Source organism: Copadichromis virginalis, linkage group LG7 (genome assembly GCF_057382275.1).
Source record: "Copadichromis virginalis isolate Kocher_CV1m ecotype Utaka linkage group LG7, C_Virginalis_male_GT1.1, whole genome shotgun sequence".
Lineage (NCBI taxonomy): Eukaryota > Metazoa > Chordata > Actinopteri > Cichliformes > Cichlidae > Copadichromis > Copadichromis virginalis.
The window spans coordinates 18,274,598-18,298,580 of NC_140624.1; the positions used below are offsets into that span (position 1 = coordinate 18,274,598).

The 23,983-nt window shown below is 41.1% G+C and overlaps 1 protein-coding gene across 1 annotated transcript; it reads left to right on the top strand.

Annotated features, from left to right (window-relative positions):
- Positions 1-355: 355 nt before the first annotated feature.
- Positions 356-23,874, top strand: LOC146704873 (uncharacterized). The gene is made up of 10 exons (XM_085462325.1): positions 356-524; positions 728-793; positions 10,019-10,095; positions 10,370-10,600; positions 10,723-10,784; positions 14,011-14,067; positions 14,474-14,637; positions 16,947-17,023; positions 17,745-17,879; positions 22,999-23,874. Coding segments are annotated over exons 2-10 (999 nt in total). The 5' UTR covers positions 356-524; positions 728-792; the 3' UTR covers positions 23,194-23,874.
- The last annotated feature ends 109 nt before the right edge of the window (positions 23,875-23,983 follow it).

Consider the following 23,983-nt stretch of genomic DNA (forward strand, 5'->3'; position numbering starts at 1 on the left):
GCAACAACAAATATAAGAGTTTGGTAAGGATGAGATTTTGGAGGTTACTGTAAGAAGAGGAGCTGTTTTAAACTCAAGGAAGGGTAGTATCATTTTAAGTAAACACTCTTTAGTCACAAGTTTGGTTTAGTCTTATTTTAGTCAAAAATATAGCTTAAATGATTTTTCTTATTAAACATTGCAGAGAGTTTAAGAATAAAACAAATCAATGACCATTAAAGACGGTTATCATGTAGGACTAGGCTTATTATACTGTATATAACGTAAATTGTATTCTGATTTGTATACTCCGGCGCGCTAGGTGGCGCTATGAGATGGCATGAACGTTGTTATTAAATTTGTTCAAAATAGAAAACAAGAATCAGTGCAGGGTGGTGCTTTGCAGTGTTGCTGGGGTTGTTTTGGTTTTACTTTTGAATAGTTTGGACTTTCGTATAATTTGTATCTATTTATGGGAGCCTTTTTGCGATAGGAGGATTCTATAATGTGGACGTCGCGGTGAGAGACATAGAAATCACTACTTGGTGAGTTTCTGAAGACCTCGCCTCATGTGTTAGCTTAGCTAGTTAGCATTGGTAATAACATAGATAAAACAGCTATGTCCTTGATTTAGAGCAGCATAATACAAAAAACTGGCAGAGTCACGTATTTAGTATTTAACAGAAATGGCCTTATGATGTGGTCTCGCATGGTTTGCTTTCCCCAAATACTTTTTTCTTTCTTACAGGTTCATCATTCGCAACTGAAACATCTTGAAAATACCAGACGGAGAACCAAAAACATTCTTTTGGTAGTAAGTAAATATACTAACTTTTCGGTGCGTTACTGGTACATTATAATACAGATCTGAGCTCATAAGGGAACGTTTTTGGCTCTTCTACTGTGTTCAGTGCCCTGAGCAAGTTCATTTGAGACTGCGATATATTGTTATGCGTTTCTCAATCTCTTAAGTTTCCAAGGATGGATTCATTTGTCTCTGTCTGTGTAGACCCTCATCCGTTTTCTTAAACTCTTATCAAACCCTTGACCAATTCACTGGTGGGTGGAGCCTGTCCCAGCTGACAGAGGATGAGAGGCAGGGGAGACTCTGAACAGGTCACCAGGCATAATAGGAGTAACACAGATTTACAGATAACAAAACACTCTAAGATCCACATTTACTAATCTCCAACTAACTCAACAGATGACTTGACTGTGGCAGGATACCGGTGTAAAGGGGGAGCAGGCAAACTCCACACACAAAAGGCTCGAGCTGAGCTTGGGGTTTTATCCCAGAGTACTTACAGTGCCACCCTGTGTTAACTTACATGCCTTTGTTATTTCCTCTAGTTTGATGAGATGGGATTTTGCCAAACATCAAGTAGTGATTTAAAGCCATCAGATCTCTGGATTTAAGCACTCTAGTCTTTAAAAAAAAAAGACAAGAGAGAAGACAAGAGAGACACTTGTGCATGGCAGCTGCAGGCTTCAGCACAAATTCTCATTATGTGATAAGTCATCCCTTTGGCCATCAAAACCATAAAATCTAATCCATAAGCAATGAACATTTGCATGAATCAGTATAGACTTTAAAGCCTATTTTCACCAATGTTTTGATTAGCAGAAGACTCGCTCTGCCTCCTGAGCTATAACTACCCTAAATGTTTACATGCGTGGTTTTCAGACATATATTGTAGAGTAGAGCAGGGCGATATGGCCAAAAATATTTATCACGATATATATTTGAAAATTTGCGATAACGATATAACCGACGATATAATTGATGCGAGACAAAATACAACTCCACAACATTACTAGCGCAAAAAGACAACCTTCCATTTATTTTCACTTAAACAAGAAGCTGGTTTTTATGTACATTAAAGCTTTATAAAAATGTAACAGTGCAAATGCAAATTCCTTGCTGAAAGTTTAACCAAAAGGCATTTCCAGTAGAAATGGGCTGACATATCCTGAGCATAACCATGTATAATATCCACTGAAGTTAAAAAGAGGTGCTTTGCAACATTAAACTGCAGTGTGCAGTATGTATTTTTCAGACCATAAGGTGCACGGGATTATAAGGCACATTAAGCGAAACAAAGCAGTCAGATAAATCAAACTTTATTAAAGAATCAGAATCAGAATCAGAATGGGGTTTATTGCCAGATGTTGAGGTTTACAACATTAGGAAATTGCTGCGGTGCTTCAGTGCAAACAGTGTCATAAATAGCACTTAAATAGACATGAAAAAAATAAATAAAATAAAATAAAAGTAAGAATAAGAATTAAAAGTGCTATGTAGAAAGATATGTGCATGAGTGCAGGTGGTGATCAGTGCCAAACATGAAATGATGCAGTGACACAGCGTAGGGTCATGTGTTAGTGGCGGGGACAGTCATATGGTTATTGTTCATGTGTCCAACAGCAGAGGGGAAGAAACTGTTCTTGTGGCGAGAGGTTCTGGTGCGAATGGACCGGAGCCTCCTGCCTGAGGGGAGCAGGTCAAACAGACTGTGTCCAGGGTGAGAAGGGTCAGCTGAGATCCGGGCTGCACGCCGCAGTGTCCTGGAGGTGTACAGGTCCTGCAGAGATGGGAGTCTGCAGCCAATCACCTTCTCAGCAGAGCGCACAACACGCTGCAGTCTCTGTTTGTCCCTGATAGTGGCTCCAGCGTACCACACGGTGATGGAGGAGGTGAGGATGGACTCGATGATTGCAGTGTAGAACTGCATCATCGTCCGTGTTGGCAGGTTGAATTTCTTCAGCTGCCTCAGGAAGTACATCCTCTGCTGGGCTTTCTTGATGACGGAGGTGATGGTGGGCTCCCACTTCAGGTCCTGGGTGATGGTGGTACCCAGGAAGCGGAATGAGTCCACAGAGGTGATGGGGGTGTCAGTCAGGATGATGGGGGGGAGTGGGGCTGTGTGCTTCCTGAAGTCCACAATAATCTCCACTGTCTTCTGGGCATTCAGCACCAGGTTGTTGTGGCTGCACCAGGTCACCAGACGTTCAACCTCCCTCCTGTAGGCAGACTCATCCCCGTCCGAGATGAGCCCAATAACGGTGGTGTCATCTGCGAACTTGATTAGCTTGACAGACTGGTGGGTGGAGGTGCAGCAGTTGGTGTACAGGGAGAAGAGCAGAGGAGAAAGAACACAGCCCTGAGGGGAGCCGGTGCTGATGGTCCGGGAGTCCGAGACATTCTTTCCCAGCCTCACATGCTGCTTCCTGTCCGTCAGGAAGTCAGTGATCCACCGGCAGATGGGATCAGGCACATTCATCTGGGAAAGCTTGCCTCGGAGATGGTCTGGAAGGATGGTGTTGAAGGCAGAGCTGAAGTCCACAAACAGGATCCTGGCGTAGGTTCCTGGGGAGTCCAGATGCTGCAGGATGAAGTGTAGGGCCATGTTGATGGCGTCGTCTACAGACCTGTTGGCTCTATATGCAAACTGCAGGGGGTCCAGAAGGGGGGCCGTGAGGGTCTTGAGATAGGAGAGAACCAGGCGCTCAAATGACTTCATGACCACAGATGTCAGAGCCACGGGTCTGTAGTCATTTAGTCCAGTGATCCTAGGTTTCTTGGGGACAGGGATTATGGTAGAGGACTTGAAGCAGGCAGGCACATGACATGCCTGCAGTGAGGAGTTAAAAATGCCAGAAAACACTGGGGCCAGCTCGTTTGCACAGTGTCTGAGGGTGGCAGGAGACACACCGTCTGGGCCGGGAGCTTTCCGAGCATTCAGACTCCTAAACTGCTTCCTCACATCTGCTTCATGAATATGAAGAGTTGTGGTGGGAGGAGGTGGTGTGAAATCCTCTTTTGTGTGGGGTGAGGAGGCGGGTGTTGCAGGTGAACAGTTTGAAGGTGGTGATGGCTCTATGGAGGGGGGAGAGGTGGGGGAATGAGTGTCCAAAGTGTCTCTATTGTTGGGGTCGTTGGAGGTGTGAAGGCTGCCTGATGGCTCGTCAAAACGGCAGTAGAAGTCGTTAAGGGTGTTGGCTAAGAGCAAGTCATCAGTGGAGTGGGGGGTTTTAGGCTTGTAGTTTGTAATATTCCTAAAACCTTTCCACACAGAGGCCGAGTCATTCTCTGAGATCTGCTGCTGCATCTTCTCAGAGTGCTGATGTTTAGCAATGTCCACTTCTTTAGTGAACCTGTACTTGGCCTCTCTGTAGCAGTCCCTGTCTCCGCTTCTGAACGCCTTTCTCTTTTCCAGCCACAGCTTTTTGAGTTTAGGAGTAAACCAGGGTTTGTCATTGTTATAACTCACCCTGGTGCGTGATGGCACAATGCTGTCCTCACAGAAGTGGATATAGGAGGTGACAGTGTCCGTAAACTCGTCCAAGCTGTTAGAAGCAGCCTTCATTGTGTCCCAGTCTGTGGTCTCCAAACACGTGCGAAGCTCCTCCACAGCCTCGTTGCTCCACAGTTTTTTGGTCCTCACGACAGGTTTGGAGAGCTTCAGCCTCTGTCTGTACGCGGGGATCAGGTGGATCATCACGTGGTCAGAAAGTCCGAGTGAAGCGCGGGGCACCGCGCGATAGGCCCCACTGATCGTGCTGTAGCAGTGGTCCAATGTCCTCTCCTCTCTGGTCGGGCATTTAATATACTGCTTGTATTTCGGAAGCTCATGGCTCAGATTGGCTTTGTTAAAGTCCCCAAGAGCAATGATGAGAGAGTCCGGGTATGTCCGCTCCATGTGGAGAATCTGCTCTGCGAGTGCGCACTGAGCTGCTTGCGCATCCGCGTCTGGCGGGATGTAAACAGCGGCCAGGATGAATGAAGCAAACTCCCGCGGAGAATAAAACGGTTTGCAGTGAATAAAAAGGTATTCCAGAGAGGGAGAGCAGTGCTGAGCAATCACTGTTACATCTGTGCACCAGCCACTATTGATGTAGAAGCAGACACCTCCACCTTTGGTTTTACCGGAGAGAGCGGCCTGCCGGTCCGCGCGCAGCAGATGAAAGCCCTCCAGCTTGAGCGCGCAGTCCGGGATGTTCTCACTGAGCCACGACTCCGTAAAACATAAGACACAGGAGGAGGCAAAGTCTCTGTTCATGCTTCTCATCAGGGCCAGTTCGTCTATCTTATTCCCGAGTGAGCGTACATTAGAAAGGAAGATCCCAGGAAGGGCCGTTCGCAGTCCGCGTCTCCTCAAACGCACGAGTACGCCGGCCCGCTTACCTCTCTTTCGACGTCTCACTTTCCTGATCAGAGTCTGCAGTAAATCTGCCGCAGATGCGACAAATATTGGAAATAAATCCACAGGCGTTGTAGTCCTGCAGTTAAGGAGCTCTTCTCTGGTGTAAGAGTATCCAGAGGAGTGCCCAGACACAGAAGAAATGCACAAAATCAAAACAAAAGTAACGCACTGAAGCACCAGGGCATCCATACGCGGCGCCATCTTGGTTTCATTAAACTCATTCTTCTTGCTTCCTCCACTTCTGTACCATTGATTCATTAATGTTGAATTCTCTGGCAGCTGCTCTATTCCCATGTTGTTGCAGTCTATTAATGACTAACCTCATATTGTGGATGGATCATCTCAGTTGTTCTCCTGACTGAAGTTTGGTCCGTTTACAACATCCTGCCATGCGATTGCATTTGTCTCTAACCATGAAGAACCTTCACGTTAACTTTTATAAGTGGAAAAGTGTTAGTGTTCGTCCTCCAGCTTCACTGTTTATGTTATGCTAACATAGCTGTGTCGCTAGCGATCACGTAGCACATCATTATATACCAGCTAGCCCAACTTCAGTAACCCTACAAACGTCACTGCTGTTTAGTTTCCTGTCTTCATTTATGTTGGAAGTGATAGCAGAGCTGTACGTTTGAATTTTTTCAGAAATCTCTCAGTCAGAACATGCTATATCATGCTTAGGTAACTAGCGAAACTAGCGAGCTAACTTCCGCTAGCTTCCTGCTAACTTCTAACTCCGTTAAATGTAATAACTTTAGTTTTCATGGATGCCTGGAAGTTAAACTTCATAGTTACACCTGGTAAAGCAGCAATGCTGATCGTTTTATTAAAGATGAAAGAATTTAGACAGTTTTTAACTCTAAGTGATGCTGCAGTGTTGTTTGACCTGAAGCATACGGAGTTTAGGACCCAGATTACTCCCAGATTTAAGAGCATCTTAGTCCGACAAATATGACAATAACAACGGCCGCTTGCATGTTCTGCAAAAAAATGTGCTTTGTCGTGTATCTGACGGACAAACACCAAACCAGTTCCACATCACGGAAGTTGCACCATTTTTACAAACCAATTCTGGTTCATCTGTTTCACTCAACAATCGGCCATGTGCGTATGAAAACAAAGGCACTGCGCATGCGCGTTTTACTCCCATTCTATCACGATATTTCATTTTCCTATCGTTGCCTAACATTATACCGGTATTACCGTGAACGGTATAATATGGCCCAGCCCTATTGTAGAGTCTGCTTGAAATGATGTCTGTGCCAAGAACATCACTTTTGAGAACTCACAAAACACCATGAAGTGAAGTTTTTGTTCTAGTCTAGTTTTTCTAGCTAGAATAGTTTGAGAGATCATCAGGCATCCATTTCAGTTTTCTTTTTTTTTCTATCAAAAGTCTTTTTATTAGACAAAGGTTTGAATGCAAAGCATACAATAATGCAAAATGCAGAGAAAAAAACAAAACAAAAAACAACAACAAACAGACTCATAAAAAAAAAAATTAAGAGGGGGGGGGAATGCACTAGCATCCTCTGCTGCGCCAGCATTAGCACAACTCTCGGCAGTAAGGTTTTTCTCAGTTTGTCTCCTTCCCTTGGACATCCTTCCAATGTCACACACATAAATGACCCGAAAAGTTCGTGTCTAACAGCAAAACGGGGCTCAGAAAGTAAAATTTAAAATTTTAGTTTTCTATATCCTGTTCATATCACACTACCTGATAAGGGTTGTCTACAGGCTGGGTTCCCTGAGTTTAAGAGGAGTAGTGAAAGAATCGTGTGTGTAATCATCAAACCTTTTTTCCCCTGCCTTACATAAAGAGTAGAATATCTCTGATCAGAATCAGAATCAGAAAGGGTTTTATTGCCAAATGTTGAGCGGGTTTACAACATTAGGAAATTGCTGCGGTGCTTCAGTGCAAACATACTGTTATAAATACTGTTATAAATTAAGCTTAAATAGACATGAAAATAAAAATGAGAATAAGAATTAAAAGTGCTAAGTAGATAGATAGATATATACATGATATATACATGAGTGCAGGTGGTGATCAGTGCCAAACATGGAATGATGCAGTGAACACAGCGTAGGGTCATGTGTTAGTGGTGGGAACAGTCATACGGTTACTGTTCATGTGTCACAGCAGAGGGGAAGAAACTGTTCTTGTGGCGAGAGGTTCTGGTGCGAATGGACCGGAGCCTCCTGCCTGAGGGGAGCAGGTCAAACAGACTGTGTCCAGGGTGAGAAGGGTCAGCTGAGATCCGAGCTGCACGCCCCAGTGTCCTGGAGGTGTACAGGTCCTGCAGAGATGGGAGTCTGCAGCCAATCACCTTCTCAGCAGAGCGCACAACACGCTGCAGTCTCTGTTTGTCCCTGATAGTGGCTCCAGCGTACCACACGGTGATGGAGGAGGTGAGGATGGACTCGATGATTGCAGTGTAGAACTGCATCATCGTCCGTGTTGGCAGGTTGAATTTCTTCAGCTGCCTCAGGAAGTACATCCTCTGCTGGGCTTTCTTAATGACGGAGGTGATGGTGGGCTCCCACTTCAGGTCCTGGGTGATGGTGGTACCCAGGAAGTGGAATGAGTCCACAGAGGTGATGGGGGTGTCAGTCAGGATGATGGGGGGGGGTGGGGGGTGGAGCTGTGTGCTTCCTGAAGTCCACAATAATCTCCACTGTCTTCTGGGCATTCAGCACCAGGTTGTTGTGGCTGCACCAGGACACCAGACGTTCAACCTCCCTCCTGTAGGCAGACTCATCCCCGTCCGAGATGAGTCCAATAACGGTGGTGTCATCTGCAAACTTGATTAGCTTGACAGACTGGTGGGTGGAGGTGCAGCAGTTAGTATACAGGGAGAAGAGCAGGGGAGAAAGAACACAGCCCTGAGGGGAGCCGGTGCTGATGGTCCAGGAGTCCGAGACATTCTTTCCCAGCCTCACATGCTGCTTCCTGTCCGTCAGGAAGTCAGTGATCCACCGGCAGATGGGATCAGGCACATTCATCTGGGAAAGCTTGCCTCGGAGTAGGGCTGAACGATTATGGAAAATAATCTAATTGCGATTTTTTGCCCCAATATTGCGATTGCGATGCGATATGCGATTATTTTTTAAGGTCTTTGTCTTCTGTATTATTAAACAAAGACAAGCAATACATCATATAGTATGGCCAATACTATATTACATTAATTTTAAACTGTTCTTTCCTGGAAGACAGACCTCTGTTATGATGACATGAGGTGATGCATGAATTGATGACTGACATTTTTATTTAACTTTGTCAATCACAACAGTATATTTGAACATACACAATAGTTTATTTTTAGCTTACAAACATCTGAGCATAAAGTGCTGACAAGGAACCCTGGTGTAAACATTAAAATGAAAGTCAGTACAATGTGCAGATTGCAGAAATATACATAAAAAAAATCAGTGGCTTTACCACACTCAGTTTTTCGACATCTGTGAACTACTAGACAGTCATTCAATTAAAAAATAATATTAAATAAATAAAACTAATAAATAAAAAATACACACATCTTACTGATCTCTGCAGTCAGTAACATTACACATAAAGTGCAAACATAATAGCAATTGTATAAACACACACACAAACACGCCTTTAAAATTTAAAGGCGTGAAATTGGACGGTCTAGTTCTGATTAGCGTCACCGCTGTCTCGGTGGAGTTTAATAAACTCGGCCGTCTGCTTCTTGCTATCTAAAATATAACCAGACACTGGTGTAAATTCTCGACTGTCTCATACTTCTGTTTAATAAGTTTTCTGTTTGACGTTTAGTCAGCTGTGTGAAAACCAAGGAGGAACCCACCCGGGGGATTAATAAAGTTTTATTTTATCTAATCTAATAACTTTAATCTCAGCCAAACCGATTTACTCACGAACAAACAAAACACTGAAAAAAGCCCAACAATAACATTTTTAGGTTGTCTAAGTGACTTATATATTACGTTTAACCCGAGCAGCGAAACTCCGCGGTGATCTGAAAATGATGTGCCGGGAGTTGTGCCGTTCTCGGCCGCATCAGTAACCCTCGAGCTCCCGGCTAGCTGTCGAGCTGGTGGGTAGCAGACGCCTCTGAAAACGTCGAAGCACTTTTGCAAATATGGGATATCTTGATAAACCGAGCAGATATTTGATGTTTACACAACTACTTTCTCGCCTGAAAATATGTTAAAAGTTTATTTTGTGACCCAGAAAGATTAGTATGAGTAATTTTAAAACTTAGTAGCGGCCGCCATTGCTGGAAACTGGAGTTTGGCTGGGCCGCGCTATGAATTCTGGGATATGGTAGTAATTTGGACAGCCTTCGGCACGTCGCCGTGACGTAATCGGTCTACAAATGCGGCCTCAGGAGGATGCAGCCCATGAATTTGGACATGTCCAGAGTATAATTGCAGCCTTTGCGGTTAGAAAATTGCACTTGATCATGTCGCGATATTATCGCAAATGCGATATATCGTTCAGCCCTACCTCGGAGATGGTCTGGAAGGATGGTGTTGAAGGCAGAGCTGAAGTCCACAAACAGGATCCTGGCGTAGGTTCCTGGGGAGTCCAGATGCTGCAGGATGAAGTGTAGGGCCATGTTGATGGCGTCGTCTACAGACCTGTTGGCTCTGTATGCAAACTGCAGGGGGTCCAGGAGGGGGGCCGTGAGGGCCGTGATGACGAGAGATCATTGATGTATTAAGATCATTCTTTAAAACGTTGTCTTTATTTTGGCTGACTGTAGAGCAATGTTATAATAGTGTCTATATTGATAAACAGCTATTTAATCCCCTTTTTTAAAATGTTTTTTTTTGTTGTTGTTTTTTTGCAGTGGCATATCGACATGGCCGAAAATCATTTATTAGAGAAGCATATGAAGAACACTTCTTACCAGTGGATGGAAGAGAGGTGAGAGAATGTGCTTTTCATGACTAATTCATTTGTATTTAGTGAAAAGAATTTTATTAGTAGGAATCTCTGGTGTTATGATGTTATCATTACTATAGTCTTGTAGACAGAGTATGTATGTGTTGATGAGTATTTGACCACTTTTTAGGAGGTCAGTGTTCTTTCCAAGTCTTTTGACACTCAGAAATTTTAGACATGTTTCTCTTATTCTATTTGATGCTGCATTAAGGATAGTATGCTCTGAAATATCAAATGTGTTGTGCTGTTATTTCAGGTGACAGTTCAGCGGGTTGTAAATATTGTCGAAAAGAGGTCCCACATGCCACGGCCGGGAGTGGAATTAGACAGAAGATTTAATGATGATCCATGGTATGGAAGTCCTCGTGATTACCATGATGGAAGAGGCTATTCTGAGGACGGCAGTTATCCAGCGAACAATCAACGAGGCTTTGATGAAAATCTCAACTTGGGCAATTTCCGTAGAAATTCCTCTCCCCACCAAAGTGTACGATAAACTTGATTTGCAAATGTGGTTCAGAAACCTGAATCTGTGTTGTGTTAAATCTGCATTTGTGGCCTTTCGCCATTAAAGTTACTGAAATTGTGATTTTTTTTTCTTTTTTTCAGGAGGCACCGTATTCTCAGCAGTGTTATAGCAAAGATGATTTGAGGCATCAGTTAAGCTCAAGGTAGTATGTTCATTCTTTTTGTTTTTTTTAAGGTATTCAATTTGTCAACAATTTTTGCTTTTTATATTTCGTCTTCATTACTTTGTGTCAGATCTCAACTCTGATGAATTCTTTGTGTAATCCATTCTATTGACCACTAGATGGTGGCAGAGTTCTGTCTTTTAAAAAGTAAGCTCAATCAAAAGTTTGAACACACCTTCTCATTTCATGGTTTTTCTTTATTTACATGACTGTTTACTTTGGAGATTCTAACTGAAGGGATCAAAACTATGAATGAACACATATGGAATTATGCAGTAAACAAAAAGTTTGAAAAACATCAAAAAAGTTTCTTGAAAACAGCCACCCTTTGCGTTGATTTCTGCTTTGCACACCCTTGGCATTCTCTCGATGAGCTTCATGAGGCAGTCATCTGAAATGGTTTTCGAAGAGTCTTGAAGGAGTTCCCAGAGACGCTGAGCACTTGTTGGCCCTTTTGCCTTCACTTTGCGGTCCATCTCATCCCAAACCATCTTGATGGGGTTTAGGTCAGGTGACTGTGAAGGCCAGCACATCTGGTGCAATACTCCATCACTTTCCTACTTGGTCAAACAGCCCTACACAGCTTGGAGGTGTGTTTGGGGTCATTGTCCTGTTGAAAAATAAATGATGGCCCAACTAAACGTAAACCGGATGGGATGGCATATTACTGCAGGATCCTGTAGTAGCCGTGCTGGTTCAGTGTACGTTCAGTTTTGAATAAATCCCCATCAGTGTCGTCAGCAAAGTACCCCCACACCATCACACCTCCTCTTCCATATTTCATGGTGGAAACCATGCATGTAGAGACCATCCCTTCACCTTTTCTGCGTCGCACAAAGACACAGTGGGTAGAGCTAAAGATTTCAAATTTGGACTTATAAGATTAAAGCACAGATTTCCCCTGGTCTAATGTCCTTTCTTTGTGTTTCTTGGCCCAAACAAATCTCTCCTGCTTATTGCTTTTCCTTAAAAGTGGTTTCTTAGCAGCTACATCAGCAGACACTCTTTTCTCGTTGGCCACTTCGACATACCACCAGTTTATAGGCCCAAGCCTCACTTTCAAGGAGTCATACCAGGCTACAGAAGGGGACAAAGGCCACTAGTGTCTACTCACTAAGTCAGACAACCCCACCCTGAGAGGAAAAACAGCTGGACACTCTGTCCACAGTTAAACACCCACCCACCCACACAAACACACACCCATATACACATACATGTCTCTGACACTCTGAGCAGCAGGTCTTATTTAATTTCTGGCCTTATTTTCCTAAAGTTCCTAATATTCCTAAATGAATATTAGATAATTTCAGGTTGTCATTTAATCTTGAATATGTATGATGCAGTAATTCTGTTAAGTGCATATTATTTAAAGCTTGTGAAGGAATGCCTGGCATTAAAAAAGCATTTTGCCAGCTTAAATTGTAAGCTCATATATCACATTTTTAAATTTGCCCCTTCTGTTTTTTTTCATGCTGACACTGCTGGATTGCCACGTTAGATTTATCATAATTTGTAAAATGCTGACAGTGACATTGTAGATGAACTTTAAAATGAGGCATTTTGGTAAAATTGTAAAAACCCAGAATGCACAGAGTGGTCATACAGTATGTAGTACAACCTGCCTTCTGTGTAATTCTAAACTAAATCTATAGTTTTTGTTTAATGAAAAAATACTTTAAAATCAAGTGAATATTTTCACAGTTAATTACCAGATTCCCCACTTATATCAGTCTCACCCACTGCACAACAACTAAAGAAGGAATTCTGTACTGTTTAACTGTAAAATTACAAAGACGCCCATTTAATTTGACTTGCTTGTGTAATTACTGAGCCTTTATGTGAACTTTGGATCTGTCAGGTGTTTCTGTGAGTAGAAAAGGAGGGTATTTTAAACAAAGATTGCAATGACTAAAAATTTCAGTATTGATCCTATTTGTGTCACAATGCATAGCCAAGAGTTCTGTCAGTTCCTCAGCAGCACTGGTGTAATATTGCTCCACAATCAGAACTGTGTAAATGAAGTGTTTAGTTTAGAGAAAGTTTATGCTTCTGGTTGTTCTGCCAAGGTACAGCTCATTTTTTTTGAGTCATTTCATCATTACCAAAGAGCTGGAAGTCAGATTCGTTTTATGTAAAGGTTACTAACGAGGCCAAGCTGACAAATGTAAAATTACTCTTACAATCCCAGCACAAGATATAAACTCTAGGTACTCTTTGCTCCGTAAGACCGAGCAGGACTCATGCAGACGGGGAATAAAGACACAGCTCAGGCACTAATTAGTCGCTCTCTAAATTAAAAGTTGCCTGCGTGGATAAATATACAAATTACTATTATTACTTACTGGAAATTATACATTTAACTCTTGACTATAAGAATGAAGAGCACTCATGTGCAGACATGAACCTTTGAATGTATGTCATTTGTCTGTGAACGCATGTCTGATAAACGCTTTACTCTCTTTTGTTGTTTTCTGACTTCTAAATAAGATACACAAGCTTTTTTCTACCTTTAATGTTTGTTTTGGACGGCATAAAATGACAGTGTTTGGCAAATGGCATGCTAAGTCTGCTACTTCAAACAGGCCATGAGTCGTAAAGGTTTGAGCCCTTGTTAGACCTGCTTTTTGTTTGAGATGAGGATTGGGTTCAAGCAGAGGTCGTGACAGCCAGGTGCCTTTAAATTGTTCTGGAGGTTATTTGAACACAAGCTTTGAGTTTGGAGAATTGTGAAGTCGATGTGTAAGGAACTATGGTGATTTAATTATGCTGGGGCTATCAAATGTTGCAAAAATGCTCCGAAATTGTATTTAATGGTAAATAAAGAACAGATTTAGTGTCAGTGCGTTCTTACTGTAGCTACAGGCTGCATGAAATTGAGGACAGATCATAGTGAGGGAAGACCATAATCAGTCCATTTTCCAGCCAACAGTTGCTTTTGCCAAAGTGGAAGATTGCCTTAGTTCCAGAAATTTATCAGTACCCCACGGAGTCTTTCAAGTCTTTTTCATTAGTTTTCCTGCTTCCATCACCAATCTGACGGAGTCACTGATGCATAACCTGCACATTTGTTTTTAATACCAGCAATCGTAACTAAAACAGCATTTTGAACTCAACTTTCATAGATTACGTTAAATGTGCTTCTAACTAAACTGCTTCATTTGCTAGTGCTTAAATCTGCCTTTTTTCCTGTTGTGTTCTGTCTTAGAAAGAGTGGTCGAGGACACCCTTTTCGCAACAGAGGTCGGGGAGGCCCTACTCAAAGGTCAGTGCGCGACAGAAAAGCCAAGTCAGTGCCCTCACGTGCATTTCTGGGTGTTGACATCCTCTTAACTGTTTGCAAACAAAGCTTGAATTTGGAATATGAATTACGATCCAGTCTTGATGCATGTTCAGTTATTCAGATAAGGAAACCACAGAAAGTCGATTCTGTTCATCTGGATGTAACATTGTCAGTGGGAAAAACATTTTGTCACTCTTCCAAGTGGCTTCTTTTTTGTTATCCAAGTGCTACTTCCAGATGAACACAATCTGGGATATCTTTGTGGGATACATTACAATCAGTTATATAAAGAGAAATCCAGTTTGCCTTTTGTGTAATCCTTTTCTATGCATACAGTAAGCAGTTTGTTTGGTCACCAGTATTTATGGCATTAGTTTGCTCTCCATAGAAAGGACCATGATGAGTACAGGAACCCTCAGCCTACAGTTATTGTGCGAGATCGCTCTCCTGGAAGAAGGGAAGGCCAGCCGCCTCTTCGTTCCGGATCAAACATCAAAAACTTCTCACCTGATGGGGACAAAAGCTACACGTATCAGCAGGGACAGCAAAAGCGTAAGTGTAAAATCCTCTGAGGATGCCAAATAGCTCATTTTAATGATTTTGATAATGCCCGCATACCGATTCACAGCGGGATTAGCTAAAAGATGCCAAAGGAAGTGTGTGTAGAGAGAACTGGTCACCAAGGGTCAGTCTATGAAAACAATACCTTGATATTCACATGGATGATCACCGGTTGTTCAACGTCACATTTGCATTTGAACTCTTTCTCATAGTCCACTTTATGTGTATAGTCCAACATCAATTCTTCTCCTCGACCTATAAGTTGAACTTGCTCTTGTGACCCGGTGTGGCAGCAGATAGTAGGACATCTAATAACAAAGCACATTCTTTGATTTTGCATGAGAAAAACCTAAAAGCCCATTGATAGGTTGAGAGTTGTGAAGTTGCCTTACCTAATACAGCACTTTTTGTGCAACTGTTATATCCTTTGAAGTGAAACTAGAAATCACTCCCAATTTTACAAAGATAATTAAAATGTCTAAACAAATTAAGCCGCTTCAGGTGAAACATCTGTTTTTCAGAGGTGGTGTGTAATGTGTGGGGTCAGGGTGTGCTGAAAAATGTTAGGGTGGTAATTAGGCTAACACCAAACACACTTTCAGAGGCTGGGAAAAGGGTACCCTTAGCTTGGGGTGGTTTGGCTTTGGCTCTACCCTGACCTCTTTTTTTAGTCAGAATGTATTAAATACACTAGCTTAAAACTGTCTTCAGAATCACACTGGGTGTGTCATTTTACTCAGTTTCACTTTTGTGACTTTTATAGGCTTCAGAAATATCATTTTCAGTGCTGAGCCAGTGAAATTTATGAATGTTTTAAAGAGATCTGACACAAGCAGAGTTATTAATTTAAAGATAAGATAAGATAACCTTTATTAGTCCCACACGTGGGAAATTTGTTTTGTCACAGCAGGAAGTGGACAGTGCAAAAGTTATGACGCAAAAATTAGAATACAATAAGAATAAATACAGTACACAGCTGTACAGAATAGAATAAAATAATATACTATATACAGTAGAATAAAATAGAATAAAAATATACAATAAGATAAAAATAGAATACGAATGCTATATACAACAAAGCAAGAAGTGTGGACAATAATTTCTCCACTTCTTTGATTTCTGAGAGGCTTAAATGTATTTATGTGTTAAAAGCTGAGCTTCATGTTCTACAGCCCTTTGAAAATGTAATAAAACAGTGAGAAAACAGATGCACCTCCCTGCTCCACTACCATCTGGGATGTTAATTAGAGCAGCACAGCAAAGTACTCAAAAAGTGTGTTTGATTATAGGGCACACTGGGCTTTGTCATGAACACAAAAGGTTTAGTTCAAGTACATTTTTACAGTCAATTGTTGTCAGGTACATATAACAAATTTTCTCACATTCTGAAATAAGCAATACAAGTACACTTACTTTATGTAGCATTTGGCTGTGAGTCTAAAAATGAGAACTATTCTGCATTAAACTACTTCCATTACATGAATGTTTGTGCTGTTTATATGAGCAGTTATAACATTAAACTGCATATGGATTATGGCAGACTGGCGCTCATGTAAGAGTGTGTAATAGCCCACAATAGCTTTAGGCTGTTATAACTAGCTCTGCACTTAACATGGTTCATTATTATTATAAGTGCTTGACTTTCACACTGTAGTTTTTCTGTTTGCTCTGAGCAACATTATCGCAGTATCTAACCTTTTTGCGGCGAAAGTTGGTGCCATCTGGAGACTCCATAGTCCCACAGCAAAACACCAATTAGCTTTCATCTCAGATCAATTAAATCAAAATGAGAAGTATCCTTCATTAAAATAAACAGCTAGCTTCTATTTGTTTTTTTGTTTGTTTTTTTTCTAGACACACTGGAGCCAAAGACGGCAATATTTCAGTTTAGGCACAGCTGAACTCCATGACCACTATTGTGTAGGAGGCTCCAACAAGGGAGTATTAAAAAAAACTGTGACTTGTACTTTTCAGCTGCTTCATAAGGCTGTGGTAAATTGTTCACTGTGATAAGTGAGGTACTGTCTCATGTCTCACTGTAAAAACAAATTTTCCTCCAGGATATCTTTTAAAAATATTTTGTGGTGTTTTACCATTATTGGGCATTATAGTAGGGAGAGTTTGGTGTCTGTAGAAAAAGAAGACTAAACAACAACAAAAACCAGATTTTAAATCATGTATTTATGGGTACTAACGTGTATTTTTTGGGTCCCTCTGTGTAACATTAGTCAGATGTATGATAGTTATCTCAGGATGCTTATCTGCTTATTTTCTTACTCTAATTTTACTTTTCTCTGCAGATAAACCCAATCTGGTGACAAGCCACACTCCCAGCAGCTCTGTGGAAGGGTCCCCTCACAGTTCAGCCTCTTCAAAGGTAAAAGAAACATTTTTGAGAAGATTCAAATAGTTGTGCTCTTAAACTGAATGCACTGACAAATGTGGTAACAGCTGGAAAAAGTGCAGGTAACGCAAGCTATGAGAAGATGTTACAGAATATCACTTGTACTATTGCATTGCAAATACAGAAGAGGAAAATATTTGCATTCGGGGCTGTAATCCTTCACAATTTATATCCATTACGATCTACATATTCTTTTGGTTTATCTTGGACATTGAGCCAAATAAAAGTTCTGTGAATGCGTTAATGAAACCTATCAATCTTAAGGATGCATTACTCAGATAAGGAGGATAAAGAATATATAAATGATGATTTTAGTAATAGATTTCAATTCAGTTAACAGAAAACTCAAAAAGTGTGCATCTGGATTATTATGGGTGAAACATATTGTGCAAAAATCTGGCAGCTCCATCAGCATGTTACTGTAAAAATAATAAGCAAAATTTGCTCTTTGGTTCACGGACATTAAGGTTGGGTTTCCTTTAGGTTATCTCTGTAATCAGAGCGATATACCCTGTCTGGTAACCTCATTTCTGTTTACTGTTGACATGTGGCATGCATAATTAGACACACACGAAAACAAGAACTCAACACCTGTAAGAGAGCAAAGTTGTCTCCATTTGAAAGACTTTGAAATCAGAGCCAGTTTCTAAACGCGGTGCCCTCGGCTCTAACCCCTTAACCTTTGGCCCGCCAGGAAAAAACTTCAGCATCTGCAGCGGAGTCGGAAGAGGCGGCGGCTGCCAGCATGGAGCCAAAGCTGACACCAGAGCAGGACATCAAGGCTCGCCGGTTGGAGGCCATTAAGGCGAAGGCTCTGGAAATTGAGACGGTAGTAATTTCCTCCATGAAACTGTCTACCTTCTGTGAATTCACTTTACTTTATATGTTGCTTTGGATAATGTAACTAAGGGTAACCACAACTACCTATATGGCTCTTTGCTCAGGCTGACCCTTCATTATTCATTCATCATATCACTGGGTCTTTAATACGACATCAACTAAAATCTTTTTGACCTTAAAAGGGTGAGATTATATTTCTGAGATTTTACAGGAAATAGAGAAATTAGCTTAATTGCGTATTGTTTCAGGGTACTGAACCGCCTGTTGGCCAGTGAAACCTTCAGACTCGCCTCACTGTAACTCGTTTCTCTCACTTTTTTTAAAGCCAACTCATGACTGACTTATACACCACTCAGATCAGCCAGTTACAGAGGACATAGGCACAGGTTCAGGAAAGAAACTAAGCTGATGTCTTAAGTTATTAAATACCAAACGTATTGAACCACTTTTTTTAGCTGGGACGTGCTAATAGGTTCATCTCAATGTGTGGTGGCCTGTTGCTGTACATGTTTGAGTGACTTTATGCTTGACTTTATGTATCACTGTAAGTCATGGAGCAATAAGTACAAGCTATGCCTCGGCTTGTTGTAGCTTATATGTGAGAATCATATTTTTCTTGTAGAAAAAGAGGATGAGTAAGCAGAAAAATGCTTAGCACCTCAGTTTGCGATGCCTCTCGCGGCCTGCTATTTGGAGTTGCACTTTTTCCATCCCCTTCATCACTTTACACTACAGTACTACTTATCTATTCCAGTTAAAGCAGTGCAGGAATTGCCCTGCAGGATGCAGGCGGCCCACACACAGTGTGGTACATCTCTTGGCATTAACACACACATGCTTACCCTGCCATTTAAAGACGTGGTGAGAGGCAGCAACCTCAACTGCGCCTTTACTGTAACATCTGCCACAGGCGCAGTCAAAACCACATAGTGCTCGGTCACTCTGAAGGAATGCCGAAATGAGCCGATCAGGTAGCAAGCAGAGACGGGCCACTGAGTCAATACACTGGTTAAAAAAAATGTGTTCTTTTTATAAAAATGTTTGTCGTTTCAAAATGAGCTTTTTTTCCTTCAAGTTTTAATCATTTGTGGACATCCCTGCATGAGGCTCATTCAGTCACAGACAGATTTAATGCAGTGACTCATTGCATCCCATAACATACTGTCTGAAGCCATCATAGGGAGGCGATGGCCTGGGAGGTAGAGTGGGTAATGTGCTTCTCAGAAGGTTGGTGGTTCGAACCCTGGATTCTCCAACCTGCATGTCGAAGTATCCTTGAGCAAAATACTGGACACCAAGTTGCATCCATCAGAGTCTGAGTGTGTGAACATTAAGTTAAAAGTGCATAACTCCTTCTCTTTTTTTTCTGTTGCAACGGATGGGCAGAGGATCAGTTTATTATTCTTTAAAGTGACCACAGAACAAGTCTGAACATGTAAAATAACAACAACAGAGTAGAAACTTAGAAAACATCCATATTTCAATATCACACCAAAGCTAAGTGCCTGGGAGTGATTTTCCCTAGAAGTACATTCATCATCTCAATCAGCCCAAATGAAACATATCCATTTCAACTATTAGCCCCTCCATTGAGAGGTCCGGTTTGCAGCTTGAGTGATTAAAATGGCTCTTTTAATTTCCCCTAATGTGTACCAGCCCTCAAGTCATTACCCTACTTCCCTTATTATGCAGGACCCCTGCCTGCATCAGTGCTCATTTGAACAGAGCCTCACTAAACATCCATGTGAGAGCCGTATGTATAATTTCACTCAAAGCCTTTACTTCCCAGCCCCCACACACTATTCCACTGCACACTCCTGTCTGTATGTTCACAATCTGGACCTCCACAAACATCCGATTTGGGCAGAAGCCTGCTTTTTAAGGCTCCTCCTTAAGGCCCCTAGTGTTGCCATTTCTCCTGGGGCTCCGGTCCGTCCTGTGTGGGCCCGTAGTATCAGGCTTAAAAATCAGCCCATAGCGCCCACTCCAGAGAAGGAACTTAGGCAGAACCTCACCGCAACCTTTACTCACAACATTAAGAGCATGCTGAGGTCAGAAACACACTTCCTATTAGTTCATGCGAAATAGAAACATTTCTTATAGAAATAATAGTCTCCCCACAGTTGTTCAGTATGTTGTACATATACATCGGTTGTTAATCCTTCAGAAAAATGAAGCAAATGAAGCATTCTCAAGTCTGTTTTGATTCTTTCAAGCATGAAAACAGTGTCTGTGGGATATAATGAAGTGAAAATGTAATTACTGCCACGAAAGGCTGTAACTTGGGAAGAGCTCAGACATGGCTTTGTTTTGAAAGATGGCAAACAAAATCAATCCGAAGGCGATTAAAGGGGTGGGATTGGTGCGTTGGGCATTATACCACATGTTTGTGTCTCACTTAGCCCATGTTTCCTCTCACATTTGGACCAGGCTTTTTTTCTAAATGATTTTTACTTTGTGCAAATGTTCAAGGAGGACAGATCTTTTCTTAGGAGATAAATTTGTTAGTAGAAAATAGTTGCAACTGTTAGAAGGACAAATGGTTTTGTAGGTCGACAGAGAAAAGGGGCCCACGCGTTGCTGTATGAAGCTGACCCTCAGCTTAGTGGCCACACGTGTCGTGAGTCGCTCACTTCCTTGTGGTCGGGTTGAAGTCTATCATTATGTGGGGTTGCAAATTTCACATGACATGATCTGCAGACATTAAGACATCCGCCGCAGTCCAAACATCTCCCACAGTCTGGGATATTTCTGTCAGATTCATTCTAAACAGCCTTCCCTTTGTGTGTATGTGTACAATGCATATTGAAATACAGTGATAATAACCTATATTGCATCAACATTCATTCATAATAGTTATTTACTCACCTAATATTTGATTAATTTTTCCTTTAACCTTGTTTCAAATGGTCTAAAGCGAAGAAGGTGTGTTAAAGATGCGAGAATGAACAAATAAGCGAGTATTAGGCATCTGAACATGCTGTGGCTGGTTCAGCTGTGAAGTGAGAGAGGAATGATATAAAAAGGATAACTAAAGAGGCTGTAGGCAGTTTTTTTTTAACTTAATTGTAATTATCAAGAACAGCATACAATGAAGACCGTTCATTTTCACTCTCCAAGTTTTGTGTGTAATTTTCACATAACGTTTTAACCAGACCCAGCGCCTGGGATTTTTTCCCCTCTCTAACAGGTTCGCTCAGTAGCCTCTTTTGCTTGAAAACACAGTAAATGGCTCCCATGTGGTGATCTGTTTCCATCCATATTGTTCAGGAGTGAATGTTATTCTTGTTTCTTTGACCTTTTCCGCGTGTTTAAAGCCCCACCTGGCTCAACTCCCTCTCAGATTTTGACTGTGGTAAATTTATATTTTTTAAATATTCTAGATTTACAATAATGACAGTTAAACGATTTAGCAAATTACATATTGGAGACACATAACTTTTATTACGGTAAGTTCTCAGCGGGTAAGGTTAGGTTATGGCAGTAAATTTCTAAATGCTTCAGACTGATGGATACACAATTTTGAGTTAGCCTGACATTACATGATATGTATCTAGGCAAAGAAACAGCAGCTGTGGTTTTTAATTTCCCCAGCACTGACAGAACCCTGGAATATAGTGTTTAACCGGTTAACCTCACTTTCTGTTTAAGCACGGACACTGATTTAAGTTGACAGGCAGCATTTTTTCTTTTCAAAGTTAGCAAAGCTGATGGTGTGTGTTTTATTGTATTTTAACAGACTGATAATAGTAGATGAGATACAGTTGGCTAATTTTAGTTCAGCAACTAATGCCTGCACACCCCACAGTCCTAAAATGGCTTTGTGGTCTGAACATGACACAGATAAGTAGTACTTCTAACATAAGGATGCTGAGACTGTTTAATTAAGTCATTACTTTAAAGAGGTCACGTCTTCAGACATGTGCAAAACTGAGCAAGGACTGTCTTCTGTTTGATCAAGTTGTTATCAATAGTTGAGATAACCAAAAAAATTGAAAACTAGCTGGAAATGATATAATTTTTTTTTTTTTTTTTGCACTGGCTGTATTTTGATATATATTTGCTGCTTGATCACCTGCAGAGTGGCTGTTTCAAGTTCTCCAGTGACCGTGATTGTAGATGTGATTGCGGCTGAACTCTGGAAGACTCTGATGTCCCATAGTCCTCCTTAACAGGCTGGTGTAGCCCTAAACCTCTGTGCAGAGTCAGTGAAGGGCCTTGCATTTTGCCATTTTCCCTCAGGTGATAAAGATGTTGTCAGCGTGCACCTGGGACTCCAATAAAGAACTTAATAGCTTTTGGGTTGGCAGTAAAATCTCTATGGGACATGAGAGCTTGTTGCAATGTGGTGTGAAAGAATGCTGCTGCTTAGTTCTCATTGATTTCATTGTGTAACTACACATCCAAACGACATCCTTTGCTTTTCTTGTAATTTGAAAAAAAAAAAAGATCCGTTGCTTTTAAAGCCAAAAGACTCAAGATTTTATTTTGAAGAGGCAACGAGAAAAAAAAGAATCAAAGACTATAATATTCTTTTTTTTACTACTCACCACAGCAAAAAACTGTCTCAATCTCATTCTATTGCTAGCATCCTCTTCTGTCACATCAACCCTTCCACATGTCCTCCTTCATTACATCTATAAACCTTCCTCTTTTCCTCCTTCTTGGCAACTCCATATTCAACATCCTTTGCACAATATATCCACTATGCCTCCTCCTCACTTGCTCAAACCAGACTTGTGCCTCTATTTTGTCTCCAAGCTGCTCGACCTGAGCTGTCCCTCTGATATTTCTAATCCTGTCCATCCTGGTCTCTCTCAGTATAAACCTGAGCATCTTCAACTCTACCACCTCAGCTCAGCTTCCTTCTTAGTGCCACTGTTTCAGATCAGAACAGGATTCACTTCTGCCTTTTAGACTTTCTTTTCATTCTTGCAGCTATCCTTCTCACAAATCAGCCCTTTAAGATAAGGGCACAGTTATAACATTCAAATAGAACAATTTATTATGTCTTTATAATGTGGCTTTGATTTTGTTTTGTTTTTTATTCGTTGTGTTATGATATTGCATACATAATGACATTCTTGATGTGATTGTTTTGTTTACAGCATTACAGACAGGACTGTGAGACGTTTCGCACGGTGGTGAATATGCTGGTGGAAAAAGAGCCCAGCTTGGATAAAATGCTGCAAGCGCCACTAGACAAAAACCTGCTGGAGATCAAACAGCGTTGCCTAGATGCTCTTAGGAACTTTGTGAAGGAGCTGGATGAAGTAATAGAGCAGCCGGACACCAAAGCGTAAGCCGCACATCACTAAAACAAAGAGGAGATAGAATAGAGTTTCAACACTTTCCATTTGAAAAAAGTGGAAAAATGTTCCATGTGCAAAGTTTATCTAAAGTGTTTAACTATTTTATATTTTTACTGTGTTCTTCAAAGAACAGTACTGGCAATTTATTTACACAAAACACTCATGTACAGTATTATGTGCAAACAGGATCATTGTGATAGAAAGGGGTATGTTTAAAACTAGACTGAATGACTGAAATGCCTATTGCATTTTGGGTCAAAATCAAGTTTGTGAACTGACATATAACTTAGTGCTTTTTTTTTTTTTTTTACCATGAATTGTGTTGTCAGAAACATAAAATGTTATTGCATTTATAATTGATGTAAAGCTAAACATGTCATCATTTACACCAGCTGGAAGCTTGGTTAACATTACTGCTAAAATCTTCTGATAAGGAAATTTAAAAAAAATAAGAAATCATGAAATGTAGCACATAGAATGATTTTTACCTTTAGGGCAGCTAAGACCAACACAAAAACAAGCATTATCCACCAGTTATCAAAGGGTCCAAGTTCATGATGTGTTTTACTGGTGCAGGAGAGTGCATTTTTTAGGATATGCATTTATTTTCTTTTTTTCTGCTTGTGAATATCTTTTTGCTTTGCAGTTAAAACTTTTGCAAATAAAATGTGAGACCTGTAAATAAATGATGTCTCGTATTTCCTTGTTTACATCAATTACAGTACATCAATTAAATGTGTTTTCAGAAAATGGTCACAAAAAAATCAACACCAAACACAAT